Raw genomic sequence first — 17,260 nt, 5'->3', positions numbered from 1 at the left:
AGACTACATTCAGAATATGACTCTAGCAAATACAGACCACCTCCCCCCCCCCCCTCCCCCCAATGAAGATTGAAGATCTTACATTTAAACTGCAATAGAAGCACTTTGGTTGAAACAGAATTAGGTAGACTTCTGAACAAAGTACAGGCAATGTAATCGATCTCCAAGAGCCTTACATGCAAGGTGGGAAACTTCCATGCCTTCCCAACCATCTCATAACAATTATTGGGACTCAAGATCTTATGGCTGCGATTGTAATAGTGAATATCAATTACACAGTCACAAAAAAACCCACACAATTTTGCTTTGAACATGTAGCCACAGCTGAAATTATACATGGACAAGAATCTTGGATTATCATATCCATGTATGCATAGTGTTCCTATCACATAGCCTTCTGCTGACCCAATAAGAGATATAGTACAATTTTCTAGGGACAAAAGACTACTCATACTTAGTGACATCAATGTGCATCGACACTATGACATGCAAACATAACAGACAATAGGGGGACAACTCGTAGTTGACACAATAAATGAATGCAGCCTCTTTGTTCTATACAATCATGACAAACACCTACATACTGCAACAGTGCAAGAGGAACCACCAAGACTGACACCTCACTAGCAAATGCGAAGTCCGTAATATATTCCAACAAATGGGAAGTACTAGAAAATGCAGCACACAGTGACCACAACACCTCACTCAATCACAAAGGCATGTAAGAAACACAAACTCTCACACTTCACATCAACATAAACAATGGCTGCTTCTGAACAAGGCTGACTGGCAAAATTTATGGACATGTTGAATTTTCCTTCCATATGGCTAATGGTTCCCCGGTCCACAAAGTTAACAAAATTAAGGAAAGACTCTAGAGACAAAAGGAAACATTACCTCTCAAAGGAAAAACAGCACAATAGAGGGAAGAAAGATGAACTATAACATGATGCAAAGCAAAACTATAAAAGCAAATTATACAAGACCAGACAGGATCATGAACAGGTTTGTCAAAACTCAGCTACAACATAGTACACAGAGGGAAACATTCAGACTCCAAACAGATAAGGTAAAGATGCCAACAGTACTGTCAACTTAGGTGCATAGACAGCACTACAAGCGGCTGGAGATGTTTGATAGAATACCCACTGGACAAGGTCATCCCTGATGACAAAAAGACAAATGACCAGCTACATCTCACAGACTTATGATGACAAATAGATGACAGCTAAATAAATGGCCCCATTACTGTCCCACTTGCCCATAAAGTAGTAGTATTAGCAAATACACAATTAAAGAATAAGAAGACTCCCAGTCCAGTTGGCACACACAGAAGCCATCAAAAACACAGTTATGCAAATGACCCCTGTTGCACAGATCACCCCTTTTCTAACAGTGTTACTGAATGGACCATTGCTGCAAGGTAGGGTCTCTGCCATGTGGAAAACAAAAAAGTAGTATTCATAAAAAAAAAGAGGATTGGAACCCAACAGACCCAAAGACTTAAAGCCCTATCTGCCTCTTGAACACTTTAGCTAAGGGTACAGGACAGGCTTCAGTGTAATCGAGTACAGTCAGACAGGAGACTCTTTGGCATTAGTCTATACCAATATGGCTTTACACCCAAAAGCTCCATAGATGATGCAGTAAACCACACGCTGGAAATAATACAGGATACACAAGAAAAATATGGAGTAGCAATAGCAATACACAAAGCTGGCACCTTTGACAATCTCTGGCGGCCTGCCTTGTTCGCAAAGCTATGAGAGGTGCGGACACAAACACTCTTATTTTATAAAGAGTACTCAATGGCTTTGGCCATTTACCAAGCTTACATTTACCATGAATCTCTCACCCAGAGCAAAGTCCCAAGCTACTGGAAAAAAGCACAGGTGACTCCAGTATATAAGAAAGGTAAAAGAACAGACACACAAAATTACAAACCAATATCCCTAACTTCTGTCTGCTGCAGAATCCCTGAATGTATTCTCAGTTTGAATAAAATAAACTTTCTTGAGACTAAGAAGCTTATGTACATGAACAGCAGGGTTTTAGAAAGCATTGCTTCTGTGAAACCCAGCTTGCCCTTTTCTCACATGATATACTGAGAACTATGGATGAAGGGCAATTGCAGATTCCTTATTTCTGGATTTCCAGAAAATATTTAACACGGTGCCCCATTGCAGGCTGTTAACGGAGGTACGAGTGTTGTGACAGTGCCATGACATTTAACAGTGCCGCCACGACAGTACGCGCAAATGGCGATAGAGGCGCTCCACAACTCGGCTGAGTGCGGAAGCGCCACCTAGCTATGAACGGCGCTGGCCGCATGTCACGGCACGGCAGTCGAATGAGAGATACTGAGTTGTTATCATGTAACTAGCTATTGTTTCTAAGTGAGTGTGTTTGAATATCCACGCAATTATTGGTGATTAAAGGTTATAACACTTTTTGGCGACAAGGTCGGATATTTTCACTGCGTTGTGGATTTGTGTGTTCGTGACGGGGCAGACATGGAACAGCTTATGCAAGTGCTCATTGAACAACAAACACAGCTGACGGCTGCTATTCAGGCACAACAAACACAGCTGACGGCTGCTATTCAGGCGTTGTCGACGTCGCTTACTCATCATCTGTCTTCCTCTTCTCCGCCTTCATTCCCTCCTTACGATGAGGCCGCTGAAGACTGGGAGGATTATGTGAAGCATTTGCGGCAACACTTCTTGGCTTTCAGCGTTGTCGACGCTCCTATGTGTAAGTCGTATTTCTATCTTGGATTTCCCCACAGATCTATCAGCTGCTATCTCAGTTAGCCCCTCTGCGCGAACCTGCCTCCCTGTCCTTCCAAGAAATGTGTGACTTATTGTCTAACTATTACCGCAAAAACACCCACGTCGTTGCCGCCCACGTGGCGTTCTACGGTGTCGTAAACAGCCCCATCAATCTTACCGGGCTTGGGCCTGAAGGCTCATTTGCAGTTGGCACCTTGTCTTGCCACATTCCGTTCGGGTCAGCACTTGGTTCTGGCGACTGATGCGTCACAGTATGGCCTAGGGGCTGTTCTCACCCATCGGTATGAGGATGGGTCGGAACGACCCATCGCCTATGTTTCCAAGACCCTCAACGATGCGCAACGGCGTTACTCTCAAATCGAAAAGGAGGCGCTCGCTATCATTTATGCTCTACAAAAGTTCAGCGTTTTTTTGTATGGTTCTAAGTTTCATCTCATCACCAACACAAGCCGCTGGTCTCTCTGTTTGGCCCATCGGCGTCACTTCCGGATAAGGCAGCTCACCGCCTGCAACGTTGGGCCTTATACTTGTCTCGTTTTCACTATGAGATTCACTATCGCCCCACGTCCCAGCACGCCAACGCTGACGCATTGTCGCGATTGCCGATGGGCCCCGACCCGGTTTGAACTACTCTGTTTCCACATTGATGAGGAAGAATGTCGTGCAGTCGAGGGTTTTCCACTTACAGGTTCACAGGTCATGTCGTCTACTGCGCGGGACCCGGTCCTGCGTCAGGTGATCGGTTTTGTTCAACGGGGTTGGCCGGACAGGACCAAGGGCCGGGCATCAGATCCCCTTCACAACTACCATGCCTTGCGCCTTCGTCTGTCTGTTCGTGATGGTGTTGTTGTTCTGGCCACGGATGGCGCATCTCCATGGGTCGTGGTGCCAACCTCTCTTCGCAAAGATGTTCTCAAACTGTTGCATGAAGGCCATTGGGGGATTTCTCGGACTAAGTCCCTGGCCCGCAAGCACGTTTATTGGCCCGGTATTGATTCGGACATGGCCCACATGGTTGCTGCGTGTGGTCAGTGTGCTCAACAATTGGCTGCACCTCGTACAATGCCTTCTCCATGGCCTGATCCGGCGCAGCCATGGGAACGGGTGCACGCTGACTTTGCCGGCCCCTTCCTCGGTACTTATTGACGCCTTCTCAAAGTTTCTGTTTGTTGTTCAATGTCCGTCGCCCACCACTGCGGCGACGACACTGGCTTTGTCCAAAATCTTTGCGCTGGAAGGTCTTCCATCCACGATCGTCACGGACAATGGCCCTCAGTTCTCTTCGCAGGCCTTCCGTGATTTTTGTACTGGCCAAGGGATTCATCATGTTACAGCACCGCCCTTCCATCCGCAATTGAATGGGGAGGTCGAGCGCCTTGTCCGCACTTTCAAAAACCAGATGAAAAAATTCCTTAGTGATTTTTCCACAGATGATGATCTGTTGCAATTTCTGAGTTCTTATCGCTTCACGCCTCTGGGTGATCGCAGCCCTGCTGAACTTTTGCATGGCCGCCAACCGCGCACTCTGCTGCACCTGCTTCGCCCTGTCAGGCCTTGTGCTATGTCCCGTAGTGCGGGAAAATACTCGGTGGGCGCCGACGTGTGGACACGAGGGTATGGATCTCGCCCTAAATGGATTCCAGGGATGGTCAAGGCTCTTCGCGGCCGCCGGCTTTGTGAAATACGTACGGACGACGGCATGGTTGTTTGCCATTACAACCAGATGCGCCCACGAGTGGTGGCCACGCCGGTGCCACCGCCCCTTCCTTCGCCTCCACCAGCCCGAGAAGCCAGTCCTGTCGCTGCTGCCGATCTACTGTAAGTGTTGATGCAGCCGACGTCGCTACCGTTTCCGAGTATGCCGGAACCGGCCCCAGTCGCGATGCCACCTTCTCCGGGACCCATCTCGCTGGAGCACACCCCGAGGTCCACGACACCTATGGATGCTGCTCCGGAGTTTTCCCCATCATCTCGTCCAGGAGGCACGTTCCACGCACGAGCTTCCGTCCTGGACATTTTCGACCATACTCTCGTGTCTCTCTGCGGGATCTTCTCGGGGCCTCACAAGAGGCCATAGAAGTCTCCGCACTGTCCATGTCTCCAAGGAAGTGAGTGTTTTTTTTCCAAGGGGGGAAAAGTGTTGTGACAGTGCCACAACATTTAACACCTAGCTACGAACGGCGCCAGCCACATGTCACGGCATGGCAGTCGAATGAGAGATACTGAGTTGTTATCATGTAACCAGCTATTGTTTCTAAGTGAGTGTGTTTGAATATCCACGCAATTATTGGTGATTATAGGTTATAACAATGAGCAGATGGAATTAGAGCACAGATATGTGAGTGGCTCAAAGACTTCTTAAATAATAGAAACCAGTATGTTGTCCCCCATGGCAAGTATTCATCAGAGAAAAGGGTATCGTCAGGAATGCCCCAGGGAAGTGTGATAGGATCACTATTGTTCTCTATATACATAAATGATATTCAGCGGACAGGGTGAGCACCAATCTGCGGTTGTTTGCGGATGATGCCATTGTGTACGGTAAGGTGTCAGAGTTGACTGACTGTAGGGCGATACCTGACAACTTAGACAAAATTTCCAGCTGGTGTGATGAATAGCAACTAGCCCTAAATGAGGAAAAATGTAAGCTAATGTGGGTGTTTAGGAAGAAGAGACTTGTAATGTTCTGATACAATATTACTAATGTCTTGCTTGACCCAATTAAGTCGTTTAAATATCTGGGTGTAGCACTGCAAAGTGATATGAGGTGGAACAAGCATCTGCAAAATGTGATAGGGAAGCAAAGTTGTCGACTTCGGTTTATTGGGAGAATTTTAGGAAAGGGTTGTTCACCTGTAAAGGAGACCATATGTAGGACATTGGTGCAACCTATTCTTGAGAACTGCTTGAGTGTTTGGGATCTGAACCAGGTCCGATTGTAGGAAGACATCAAAGCAATTCAGAGGTGGGCTGCTAGATTTGTTACTGATAGGTTTGAACAACATTTAAGTGTTATGGAGATGCTTCGGGAACTCAAATGGGAATATTGTACACAAAAATACATATGCAGCATAATACGAATCAGCTACACAAACATGAATACACAACACACATAAGAAGTGCCCTTCAGAGAGAGAAAGTTTGAGGTCAACCTTCTGAGGCTTCTCACCCATTTATAGTGCAGGCAAGTGGAGGAAGTAATTGCAGTAACAAGTAGTACTGTCATATTTCATACACAAACCATGTAGAGCTAATCTCACTACATACATACATACATACATACATACATACATATAGTAGTACGCAAAGTAGAATAGAATATGCTAATTCAGCTGAGACAGGCTCAAAGTGTTTACTAAGGCCTTACACTTGAAATAGGAATGTAAAGGGATCTCTTATTATCTAAATCTTTCCTTTCATCTATAGTGTACTTCTTAAGAATATAGTAAAATTTGTTTTCCTCTTCCAAAATGTACGTTATGTATCACATTTTCAATTAACAATGTAATTATGTAAAAGACAAGAAAAATAACAGCCCTGAGGGAAGCTGTAGAAAAAGACAAAAGGTCTGTCTGCAGCTTGTTACTAGTTTTTAGTAGTGAACGACCCACCATAGTTACCAAAGCGGTGGGTCACTCTGTAATGTTAATAAATGAATGAATACGTAAATAAATAAATAACTGATTGTCTTGTGTCACAATGAGATAAATATATTAACAGTCATGGTGATTACTTTTTAAATAATAAAGAGTGTACTTACTTTTCCCATCTGTCTCATTTTCATTTGACTGCCCCTTATACAATCACATTATTGGGAGATAGGTGCAACAAATATCCAATGGCACAAATACTTTCAATAATTGGATGACAGATTTTTTTAATCCAACATGCTACGAAAACGTCAATGGATTCCCTTTTCCTCCAAACTAAACTCCAGTCAAACACACATACTATTACATCTATATTTAAACTATCACAAACACTTCCCACTTTTTCTGTTCCATTCACAAAAAGTGCTTGGGAAGAATATCTTCATCATCCTGTGGGTTATATAAGGGAGAAAGTAATATATTGCCAGACCCTTCTCAGAATGCTTCTCCATAATGCAGAGTATCTGTTTTGCATTGTCTACCAATGTAGTTTGATTACTATCTCCATGATGATGATGGTTTGTGATGCACTGAACTTCATGGTCATCAGTGCCAGCACAAGTTCCAATCTTTCCATTTCCAGTCTCACCACTACCCAAACAATGATGAGAACAACGCAAATACCATGTCCCCGGGTGGAGAAAATTCCCAACGCGGCTGTGAATTGAGCCCAGGACCCCGTGATCCAGAAGCAACAATGCTAGCCACTAGATCATGAGCTGCAGACCCATCTCCATGATGCTCTCGCATTTACTAAATGAAACCATGACAAAAACCACCACCTTCTTTTATCTTCTTTCTCTCTTCTATTTCTCTTAATTTGTATGGGTGCCAGACCAACAAGTAATTCCTATAATTGGCTGGACTGCAGTCTTATATACATACACTTTCATGGGCAGTGCTTAAAATTCTACCAACATATTTTCATCTGATATCTACCTCTCCTATACTTGCATGCGATCATTCCACTTTCGGTCACATCAGTTGATTAAACGCAGATATTTTACAATTGTTACTGTTTCTAGTGATGTACTGTAATTAGTGTCTATCAGTCCTTGCAGTGTTGTAGCTTTCCTATGTACAACAGCACCAACCACAAACAGTATCACAGAGCTTCCAGGTCATTTATACATATAATGAATACTAGTAGTCCTATGAACACTTTTGGGTGTGTGGAAAGTTACACTTACATCTTGCTATTTTGCTCTATGGCGAAAGAGATGGTGAGTTCCGAAAAGGTTATACAAATACCCAGGGGCAGTTTCTGAGGTAGTGCCACTGTGCTGTGGCACGAGAAAAAGGAAAATCTATGTGAACTGCGCATAAAACATTGTTTTGGAGTACATATTTTCTGATTTGAAGAGGTGTGTTATGCTGCAAGCACTCTCATGGTAGTTTTTTGAAGCTTAGAGCCAACTGCAGATTGGCACAGTCTGCCTTCATAAGTGCTGTGTGAAAGGCTCAGCCACTGGTTTCTACCCACTTCTTATGGTGGAGGTGTAGCCACAGATATTCTGACTCAAGAGCTTGACATTCCTTACGCCAGAGAGCAGTAGAGTAAAGGACCTTTAGAAGCTCGATCTGCCATCTAGCAATCATACATCAGGGTGCAGATTTCTTGTAATCCAGTTTTACAATCTTTCTTCAAGTTTATGCTAATGCATTCCTCAACACTAATTAATGCATAATTAAATTGAATACAGAAATAATACACTTAAATAGTGTTATAAAAAGCTATATGTAATTTGAATATAATTATGCCCTTAGATTTTGAAACTAAGAGGCATTATTTCAATACTGGTATATTTCACAATAGCAGGGCTATTGCTACAGAACAAAAAACTAATGTATTCATCAACTGTTGAGGATCTGTTTCCCAAACAAAGGTGTAGTATTTCTGTTTATACTCATTATGTTCATGTAGTACAGTTCTGTACAAACATGTTGAAGTAATTGCGAGATCAGGTAATTGACAATATATAGCTGTCTGTACAGTGTTATCTGGAAGGGAAAATTCAGTTGACTGTTAAAATAGCAAACATGAACAATGTAAATGAGTTGTTAAAAATGACATTTAGTGACAGGACACTCAGATAAAAACATTAGGTACGCCACTCCTGAATTTGAATCTGCAGCAGCAACAAAACATCGATGCCGTAAGTTCAATCCAGAAATTTACCAAAAGAAGAAATGGATTTGTGGTTATGAAGAAACCAGCGCTGTTTTTTATTTTCCTTGTGTGTTATTTGGGGGAAATTTTCATTGGTGTAAGACCAGAATAACTGATATTTGGCATATATGGTCTAAAATGAAATTACATAAAATGTCAATGTGATACATAAATAATGTGCCTAGTCTTTCATTTCTAGGCAAAATCAACATTCAGCAGAAATTAGATCCTCAATATAGACAAATGACAGTCACAGCAAATGTATAGAAAAGAACAGAAATACATTGAATTTAATTGTAAACTGTATTTGGTTCTGTGGTGCTCTGAAACTGGCTCTTAGGAGCCATGATGAATCTGATGCCTCTCAGAATAAGGGTGCTTTTCACAAGCTAACTCTGTTCAGTGTGGAACTGGATAAAGATCTTCAAGTTCATCTCATTCAAGCATCAGTGTTCAAAGGCATTTCTAAGACAGATCAGAATGAACTACTGCGATGCATGTTGGAAGTGCACCATGACAAAGTTCGTAAGGAAATAAAATAAGCTGATTATGTTGCAATAATTGCGGATGAAAGCACAGACGTGTCTTGTGAATTTCAATTGGTTATTGTTTTGCATTATGTTGTTGCGGGAAAACCCGTTGAAAGATTTTGGAACTTTGTTAATTCAGAAAGTCAGAATGCTCATACTATAGCTGAGAGTATTCTGAAAGAAACTGAACCATTAATGGGCAGTGATCGAGCAAAACTAATAGTTCAGAGTTACAATAGTGCAAACATTGTTAGTGGCAAACTGAATGGGGTTCCGAAATTAAAGAAAAATATCCAAATGCAAACTACATCCATTGTTATGTCCACCTGTTCAACCTTATGACTATGGCAGTCTCTGTTAATCGCAAAGCTTGCATCTTTTTTGCACACCTTTCAGGTAATTATTCTGTCTTTTCTAACTCATCACAGAGATCTAAAGTATTGCATAGCATTATTCAAAAAAGCTTGCCAGAGTGTGTGACGAGATGGAATTACCATTCACGAATAGTAAAAGACATTTTTCAAAACAGGGAAAAAAAATCTTATTACTGTTGTGAAAGTCACTGAAACAAGTGAGAGCATAAAACTATCTTCTACTATTCAAAAAGCTGGTTCATACAAACAAAGACTGCAAGATAACGAATTCATTTTCTGGCTATCATTTTTCTATAAGATAATGCCTCATGAAGACATACTTTTTAATCAACTTCAGAAGAAGATAACCAAACTGACCACAGCAATGCACGACAACCAGAACTTTGAAGCAGTAATGCAAAACATCAGAGATTACATTGACTCCACCGTTAATGAGATTAGTTTTGAAAATGACGAAACAATGCCTGTCAAGAAGCCAAGAATTCTGGATGGGCATAAAAAGAGAGATGCTTTGGAGGTGTGCAATGCCGTCCTTTCTGAAATAAAATTACATTTTCAGTTAACTGGACACCTCATTGCAGCCAAATTATTTGATGTAAATCAGTTTGACAAATACAGAACAGATTTTTCAGATAAATACTTTGAAATTAAAGACACACATACATTTCTGGAAAAAAGAAAGTTGTAGGGTGAGCTTCAAGTCTTCTATGCTAGGCCTGAGTTGCTGACACAGTTCCACTTCTTTCGCTGATTCTAGAGGATGAACTTCATGACACATTCGACAAAACTGTCGAAGATTTGAAACTGCTAATCACGATCCCTATCTCCACATCAGAAGTTGAGTGGTGTGTTTCAATGCTCAAGAGCATTAAAACGTTCCTACGAACCACCATGAAAGAAGAATGTGAGGGCCTTAGGGATGCTGTCCTGTGAAAAGTCATTTGTGTGTACACTTGAACATTTCAATTTGAGACAACAGATTTATTTGCCACCAATTTGCCATCAATTTATAATATCACTCCAACTAATTATTTTGAAACTGTCTTCCCAAAGTTATGGAGTTGCTGCTTTTGATGAGTACAATACTTTTAGTTTTAAATGTTGATAATCTGATTAAATTTGCTTCACAAAATTCAGATTACAGGTTTGAATAATTGATACATTCTGTATTATTTCTCGTACTGACACTCATGTTGTAGTGGACACTTTTCTGGCAGCCAGCCATGTTAACATAAAACAAATTAGGAGTTCTGGCTGTCGAGGGGAGAAGAGCAGAGTGGGTGGACAAGTCATACCTCCCTCTCACTGGGCTGGCAGCCTACGACCAAGTTCTGTGCTCCTGGGAAGGCAGAACCGATGTAATAATGTACATATGGAATGCTGATTCCATCTGGTGTTGCGAGAGTCATATTCAAACCCTGTGATGGAGCAAGATTGCTCTCTGCACTCATTTCAAAATAAGAAAAGGAAACAACCCATAAGCACAATTCAAAGCAAAGTGGAGCACATAAATCATTTGGTAACAGCTAGAGTGCAACTGTTAGCTGAGACTGTTGGTGTTATTTAGTGGTAGTTCAGGCCCAATCTCCACCGGTATCTTAAGCAAATATACATGAAAACACCCCCTCCTTACAACTACCACATAAAAGTGGCCGAACATACCCTGTGAGAAGTGAAGAATTGGCTGTTGATATGTGTGCGAGAGGGGGGAAACGCGCAGACCGTGACAAGCCACCTCAGGCCACGCGGCTACCCCGTGCGACCATAAATACACAAACCAAAATTAATAATTACAGACAAAATCCAGTACGTACCACTTAAGCCTCTCTACCAAGTATCAAGGAAACAATTACTAGTATATGTACAATAGTTGACACAGTCATACTTTTACGCGTTTCACATCCTATGCTATACTGCGTTATCAGTCACGTCACTTTGGAGTCTCACGTTAGTAGACAGACATTGCAATTCAAATATGGACCTAAATAAATATGATGTTTTTGATAGCTTAATAGAATATTAACTTTAAATATAGTTTTAATGAGAAAAACTTACTGTGGAAGAACATTATGACTGCTCTGTACATTACGCCGTCTCTTCCCACTGCTTGCAATCACGTACGATCGTTTTAGCTGGTTCTGGCTCAGAAGTGCAAAAGCAAGATTGCTGTATTCGTGGACCTGAAACATACAGGTTATGTCAATGTTCAGTTAAATATTACATCTCAGCAGCATCCAACATCATAACTGCAGTTACCTTATCTGTCCATTTATAGCTGTTCACCAGCTGTGGGTACAAGGCCTGCCTTTCCTGAGTGCTTTCCTGACTGAGAAATGTAGTGTTACCAAGGCTAAAGGGTCCTGGTGGTGGTGTTAGGCTGTTCACGGCCTGCTCAACTTCTCTGCAAATAAAATTTGGACTTATTTTATTTTGTTGTAGTCTGTTCTATAATTAAAGCAGAGTCAAGTCAAAGAAGGTTATATAAGATTTACAAGAGAGATCACGTTACAACAATTACAGAAGCTGTGGACAGCTCTCGTAGAACACTGGCTGGGTAACAAAGGTGAACGAACAGCTTTCCATACAGTGTGTACTTTATTACATACACTCCTGGAAATTGAAATAAGAACACCGTGAATTCATTGTCCCAGGAAGGGGAAACTTTATTGACACATTCCTGGGGTCAGATACATCACATGATCACACTGACAGAACCACAGGCACATAGACACGGGCAACAGAGCATGCACAATGTCGGCACTAGTACAGTGTATATCCACCTTTCGTAGCAATGCAGGCTGCTATTCTCCCATGGAGACGATCGTAGAGATGCTGGATGTAGTCCTGTGGAACGGCTTGCCATGCCATTTCCACCTGGCGCCTCAGTTGGACCAGCGTTCGTGCTGGACGTGCAGACCGCGTGAGACGACGCTTCATCCAGTCCCAAACATGCTCAATGGGAGACAGATCCGGAAATCTTGCTGGCCAGGGTAGTTGACTTACACCTTCTAGAGCACGTTGGGTGGCACGGGATACATGCGGACGTGCATTGTCCTGTTGGAACAGCAAGTTCCCTTGCCGGTCTAGGAATGGTAGAACGATGGGTTCGATGACGGTTTGGATGTACCGTGCACTATTCAGTGTCCCCTCGATGATCACCAGTGGTGTACGGCCAGTGTAGGAGATCGCTCCCCACACCATGATGCCGGGTGTTGGCCCTGTGTGCCTCGGTCGTATGCAGTCCTCATTGTGGCGCTCACCTGCACGGCGCCAAACACGCATACGACCATCATTGGCACCAAGGCAGAAGCGACTCTCATCGCTGAAGACGACACGTCTCCATTCGTCCCTCCATTCACGCCTGTCGCGACACCACTGGAGGCGGGCTGCACGATGTTGGGGCGTGAGCGGAAGACGGCCTAACGGTGTGAGGACCGTAGCCCAGATTCATGGAGACGGTTGCGAATGGTCCTCGCCGATACCCCAGGAGCAACAGTGTCCCTAATTTGCTGGGAAGTGGCGGTGCGGTCCCCTACGGCACTGCGTAGGATCCTACGGTCTTGGCGTGCATCCGTGCGTCGCTGCGTTCCGGTCCCAGGTCAACGGGCACGTGCACCTTCCGCCGACCACTGGCGACAACATCGATGTACTGTGGAGACCTCACGCCCCACGTGTTGAGCAATTCGGCGGTACGTCCACCCGGCCTCCCGCATGCCCACTATACGCCCTCGCTCAAAGTCCGTCAACTGCACATACGGTTCACGTCCACGCTGTCGCGGCATGCTACCAGTGTTAAAGACTGCGATGGAGCTCCGTATGCCACGGCAAACTGGCTGACACTGACGGCGGCGGTGCACAAATGCTGCGCAGCTAGCGCCATTCGACGGCCAACACCACGGTTCCTGGTGTGTCCGCTGTGCCGTGCGTGTGATCATTGCTTGTACAGCCCTCTCGCAGTGTCCGGAGCAAGTATGGTGGGTCTGACACACTGGTGTCAATGTGTTCTTTTTTCCATTTCCAGGAGTGTATATGGTACATCTGATAATTAAAATATGTTTATATACATACAGAAAATGTAACAGCAGGTAACAAACAGTTTGCTTAGATAACTAGGGGGAGGCGGGGGAGAGATATGAAGAAAAGTTAAAAATTAACGTAGTGTTGTTGAAAATCTGCTACCAGTTACTTCTGGTGGTTTATTTAAAAGACACTTGGTTCCGGGCTTATGAACATCCTCATGTGATTACATTCAGTTTCACCTTTACACATTCAGCTGTTGAATTAAATACAGATTGAGTTTATAATCACCTGAAGATGGGTAAAGTCCGAAACCAGTTGCATATTAAACAACTTCCTTCAAATGTGGCTGGTGGCAGGTTTTCTTCAACATTATTGTCTAACAGAACAGTCATGGACCCCAAAAGCATCCATTATGAATAAACTGGTACTGAAGTCATACGGCAAAAAACCTTCTGGTTATACAATGGTTCCCATATCTACATACGTACTCCACAAACCACCATACAATAATGGCAGAGGGTGCCTCGTACCACTACTAGTCATTTCCTCTCCTGTTCCACTCACAAACAGAACAAGGAAATAATGACCATCTAAAAGCCCCCATACGAGGCAGATTGCTCACATCTTACCTTCATGGTTCTTACACGAAATACACACTGACAGCAGTAGCATCAGTCTGCAGCTGGCCTCAAATCCCAGTTCTCTAAATTTGTGCAACAATGCCTAACAGAAAGAGCAACTTCTTCCCTCCAGGGATTCTCATCTGAGTTCATGAAGCATCTCCATAATACTTGCATCCTGATCGAACCTGTTTAACTGGACCTTGTAGGGATCCCAAACATTCAAACAGAACCCAAGAATGGGTCACACTGGTGTTCTATACACCTTCTCCTTTATGGAGCTATACTTTTCCAAACTTCTCCCAATAAAACAAAGTCAAGAATTTGCCTTTTCTACTATCAATCTAATGTGCTCATTCCTTTTCATATCACTTTGTAACATTACACATAGATATTTAATTTGAGTAACTGTGTCAAGCTGCAACCTTAGTAATGCTGTATTTGAACGTTACAGGACTTTTTTTTTTCCTACTCCTCTGCAATAACTTATATTTTTCAGCATTTAGAGTAACCTGCCATTCATCCCACCAACTAGAATTTCTGTACGTCATCTTGTATATTTCTACAGTCACAAAACGACTGCAACTTCTCATACACCAAAGCAAATAGTGATACATTGCTGCTCATCCTGTCTGTCAAGCTATTTACAAATATGGAGAATAAAAGTGGTTCTGTCACACTTCCCTGGGTGCCCCTGACAACATCTTTGTCTCTGATGAACACTTGTCATTGACGACCATGTACTGGGTTTTAATATTTAAAAATGCTTCAATACACTAACATACCTCGGAACCTAAACCATATGCTCGGATCTTCATCAACACTCTGCAGTGGAGCACAGTGTCAAATGCTCTCTGGAAATCTAGGAACATAATCTGACTGTTGCCCTCCATCCATGGTTTGTAGGCTATCATGTGAGAAAGGGGCAAGCTGAGTTTTGAACAAGCAATGTTTTCTACATCCATGCTTTTTTATGGACAATCACTTTTCTGTCACAAGAAAATTTATTACAGTCAAACTCAGAATGTGTTCAAGAATTGCACTGACAGTCATACAGTAAAGTACGGGAAACAACTATGTTTTTTCTTTGCTGACATCATCTAGTAGTCTGTTATTTTCATCCTTGATCTCTTCTATAATTATCACAGACTAAATAGTCCTGATAATGTGTGTTGCTGCAAATATTGTGTATGTGAATTGCACTCATTACTAAGTCAATTGTATAATGTGTTAAAAGACTGACAGGAGTCAATATAAAAAAGGTTATGTTCCCAAGAAGAGATAAGTGAAGTTTCCATTTGTATAAAGTACCACTCGTTCAGAAACTGATAAATCAAGATCATTAGTATCCAAGTTGCATAAATTTTCATTGCCTTTCCTCATGATTTACTATTTTTATGTGTGTTCACAGTGGTGTTATCATATTTATGTTAAGTAAAACTGAAGATTTATTTGTGGGAGTAGCTGACCATATCTGTCTTTGGACATACAATCAAACATTGATGAAGATACAAAGAATATATAGAAAGCACTGTCTAAATTATGTTCAACTTTAAATACATCTGTATACCCAAAACTTCTTGGACCAAACTGCTAAACATGCATGGTAAAATTTATAATCAGAATTCAAAAATAGGAGTTAGTTTAACTGTATCAGCCTACTACAATGCATTTGAATTTCTGACTGGCTTCTGCTAAAAATACAGAAATGTATTTGTGAAAAATTCTGTTACTTGCTCAACAAATCTGAAGCACTGGTAAGAAAATGGATGATGACCTGGTAGCTGTGATTATACTAAAAAGTGACTATTCCCTAGTGTCAATAAATAATCTTGATGAAACTTGGCAGGTGTGTAGAGGGGGCAAAATAATGCAATATGTGTTTTCTGCCTGTGCCCAATTTCACTTTATATTAGGTGTGGACAGAATATTTTCGAAATTATTATATATAAAAATATTTCTTGTATAAAAGTTGATACATAATTATGTTGTTGTTGTTGTGTTCAGTTCAGAAACTAGTTTGATGCAGCTCTCCACGCTGCTCTATCCTGTGCAAGCTGCTTCATCTCCCAGTACCTACAGCAACCTACATCTTTCTGAGTCTGCTTCTTGTATTCATCTCTTGGTCTCCGTCTATGATTCCTACCCTCCATGCCGCCCTCCAATTGGCCAAACTGGTGATCCCATCCCTTGATGCCTCAGAACATGTCCTACCAACCGATCCCTTCTTCTAGTAAAGTTGAGCCACAAATTTCTCCTCTCCCCAATTCTGTTCAATACCTCCTTATTAGTTATGTGATCTACCCATCTAACCTTCAGCATTCTTCTGTAGCACCACATTTCAAAAGCTTCTATTCTCTTCTTGTCCAAACTATTTACCGTCCATGTTTCACTTCCATACATGGCTACACTCCATACAAATACTTTCAGAAACAACTTCCTGACACTTAAATCTATACTCGATGTTAACAAATTTCACTTCTTCAGAAACGCTTTCCTTGCCATTGCCAGTCTACATTTTATATCCTCTCTACTTCAACCATCATCAGTTATTTTGCTCTCCAAACAGCAAAACTCATTTACTACTTTAAGCGTCTCATTTCCTAATCTAATACCCTCAACATCACCCGATTTAATTCGACTACATTCCATTATTCTCATTTTGCTTTTGTTGATGTTCATCTTATATCCTCCTTTCAAGACACTGTCCAATCTGTTCAGCTGCTCTTCCAGGTCCTTTGCTGTCTCTGACAGAATTACAATGTCATCGGCGAACCTCAAAGTTTTTATTTCTTCTCCACGCATTTTAATTCCTACTCCAAATTTTTCTTTTGTTTCCGTTACTGCTTGCTCAATATACAGATTGAAAACATCGGGGATAGGCTACAACCCTGTCTCACTCCCTTCCCAACCACTGCTTCCGTTTCATGCCCCTCAGCTCTTATAACTGCCATCTGGTTTCTGTACAAATTGTAAATAGCCTTTCGATCCCTATATTTTCCCCCTGCCTCTTTCAGAATTCGAAAGAGAGTATTCCAGTCAACATTGTCAAAATCTTTCTCTTAGTCTACAAATACTACAAACATTGGTTTGCCTTTCCTTAA

The 17,260-nt window shown here is 42.2% G+C and overlaps 1 protein-coding gene across 1 annotated transcript in view; it reads right to left on the bottom strand.

Moving 5' to 3' along the window:
- Positions 1-17,260, bottom strand: part of LOC126178759 (mediator of RNA polymerase II transcription subunit 27) — a 71,606-nt gene that overhangs the window by 22,906 nt on the left and 31,440 nt on the right. Inside the window, exons 2-3 of the mRNA XM_049924556.1 lie at positions 11,773-11,917; positions 11,572-11,696 (exon numbers count right to left, since the gene is read on the bottom strand). Coding sequence (XP_049780513.1) covers positions 11,572-11,696; positions 11,773-11,917 — 270 coding nt within the window. The remainder of the gene's footprint in view (positions 1-11,571; positions 11,697-11,772; positions 11,918-17,260) is intronic.

Source organism: Schistocerca cancellata, chromosome 1 (assembly GCF_023864275.1).
Source record: "Schistocerca cancellata isolate TAMUIC-IGC-003103 chromosome 1, iqSchCanc2.1, whole genome shotgun sequence".
NCBI lineage: Eukaryota > Metazoa > Arthropoda > Insecta > Orthoptera > Acrididae > Schistocerca > Schistocerca cancellata.
The sequence above is the reverse complement of the archived record's forward strand: the minus strand, read 5'-3'. Positions and strand labels throughout refer to the sequence as shown.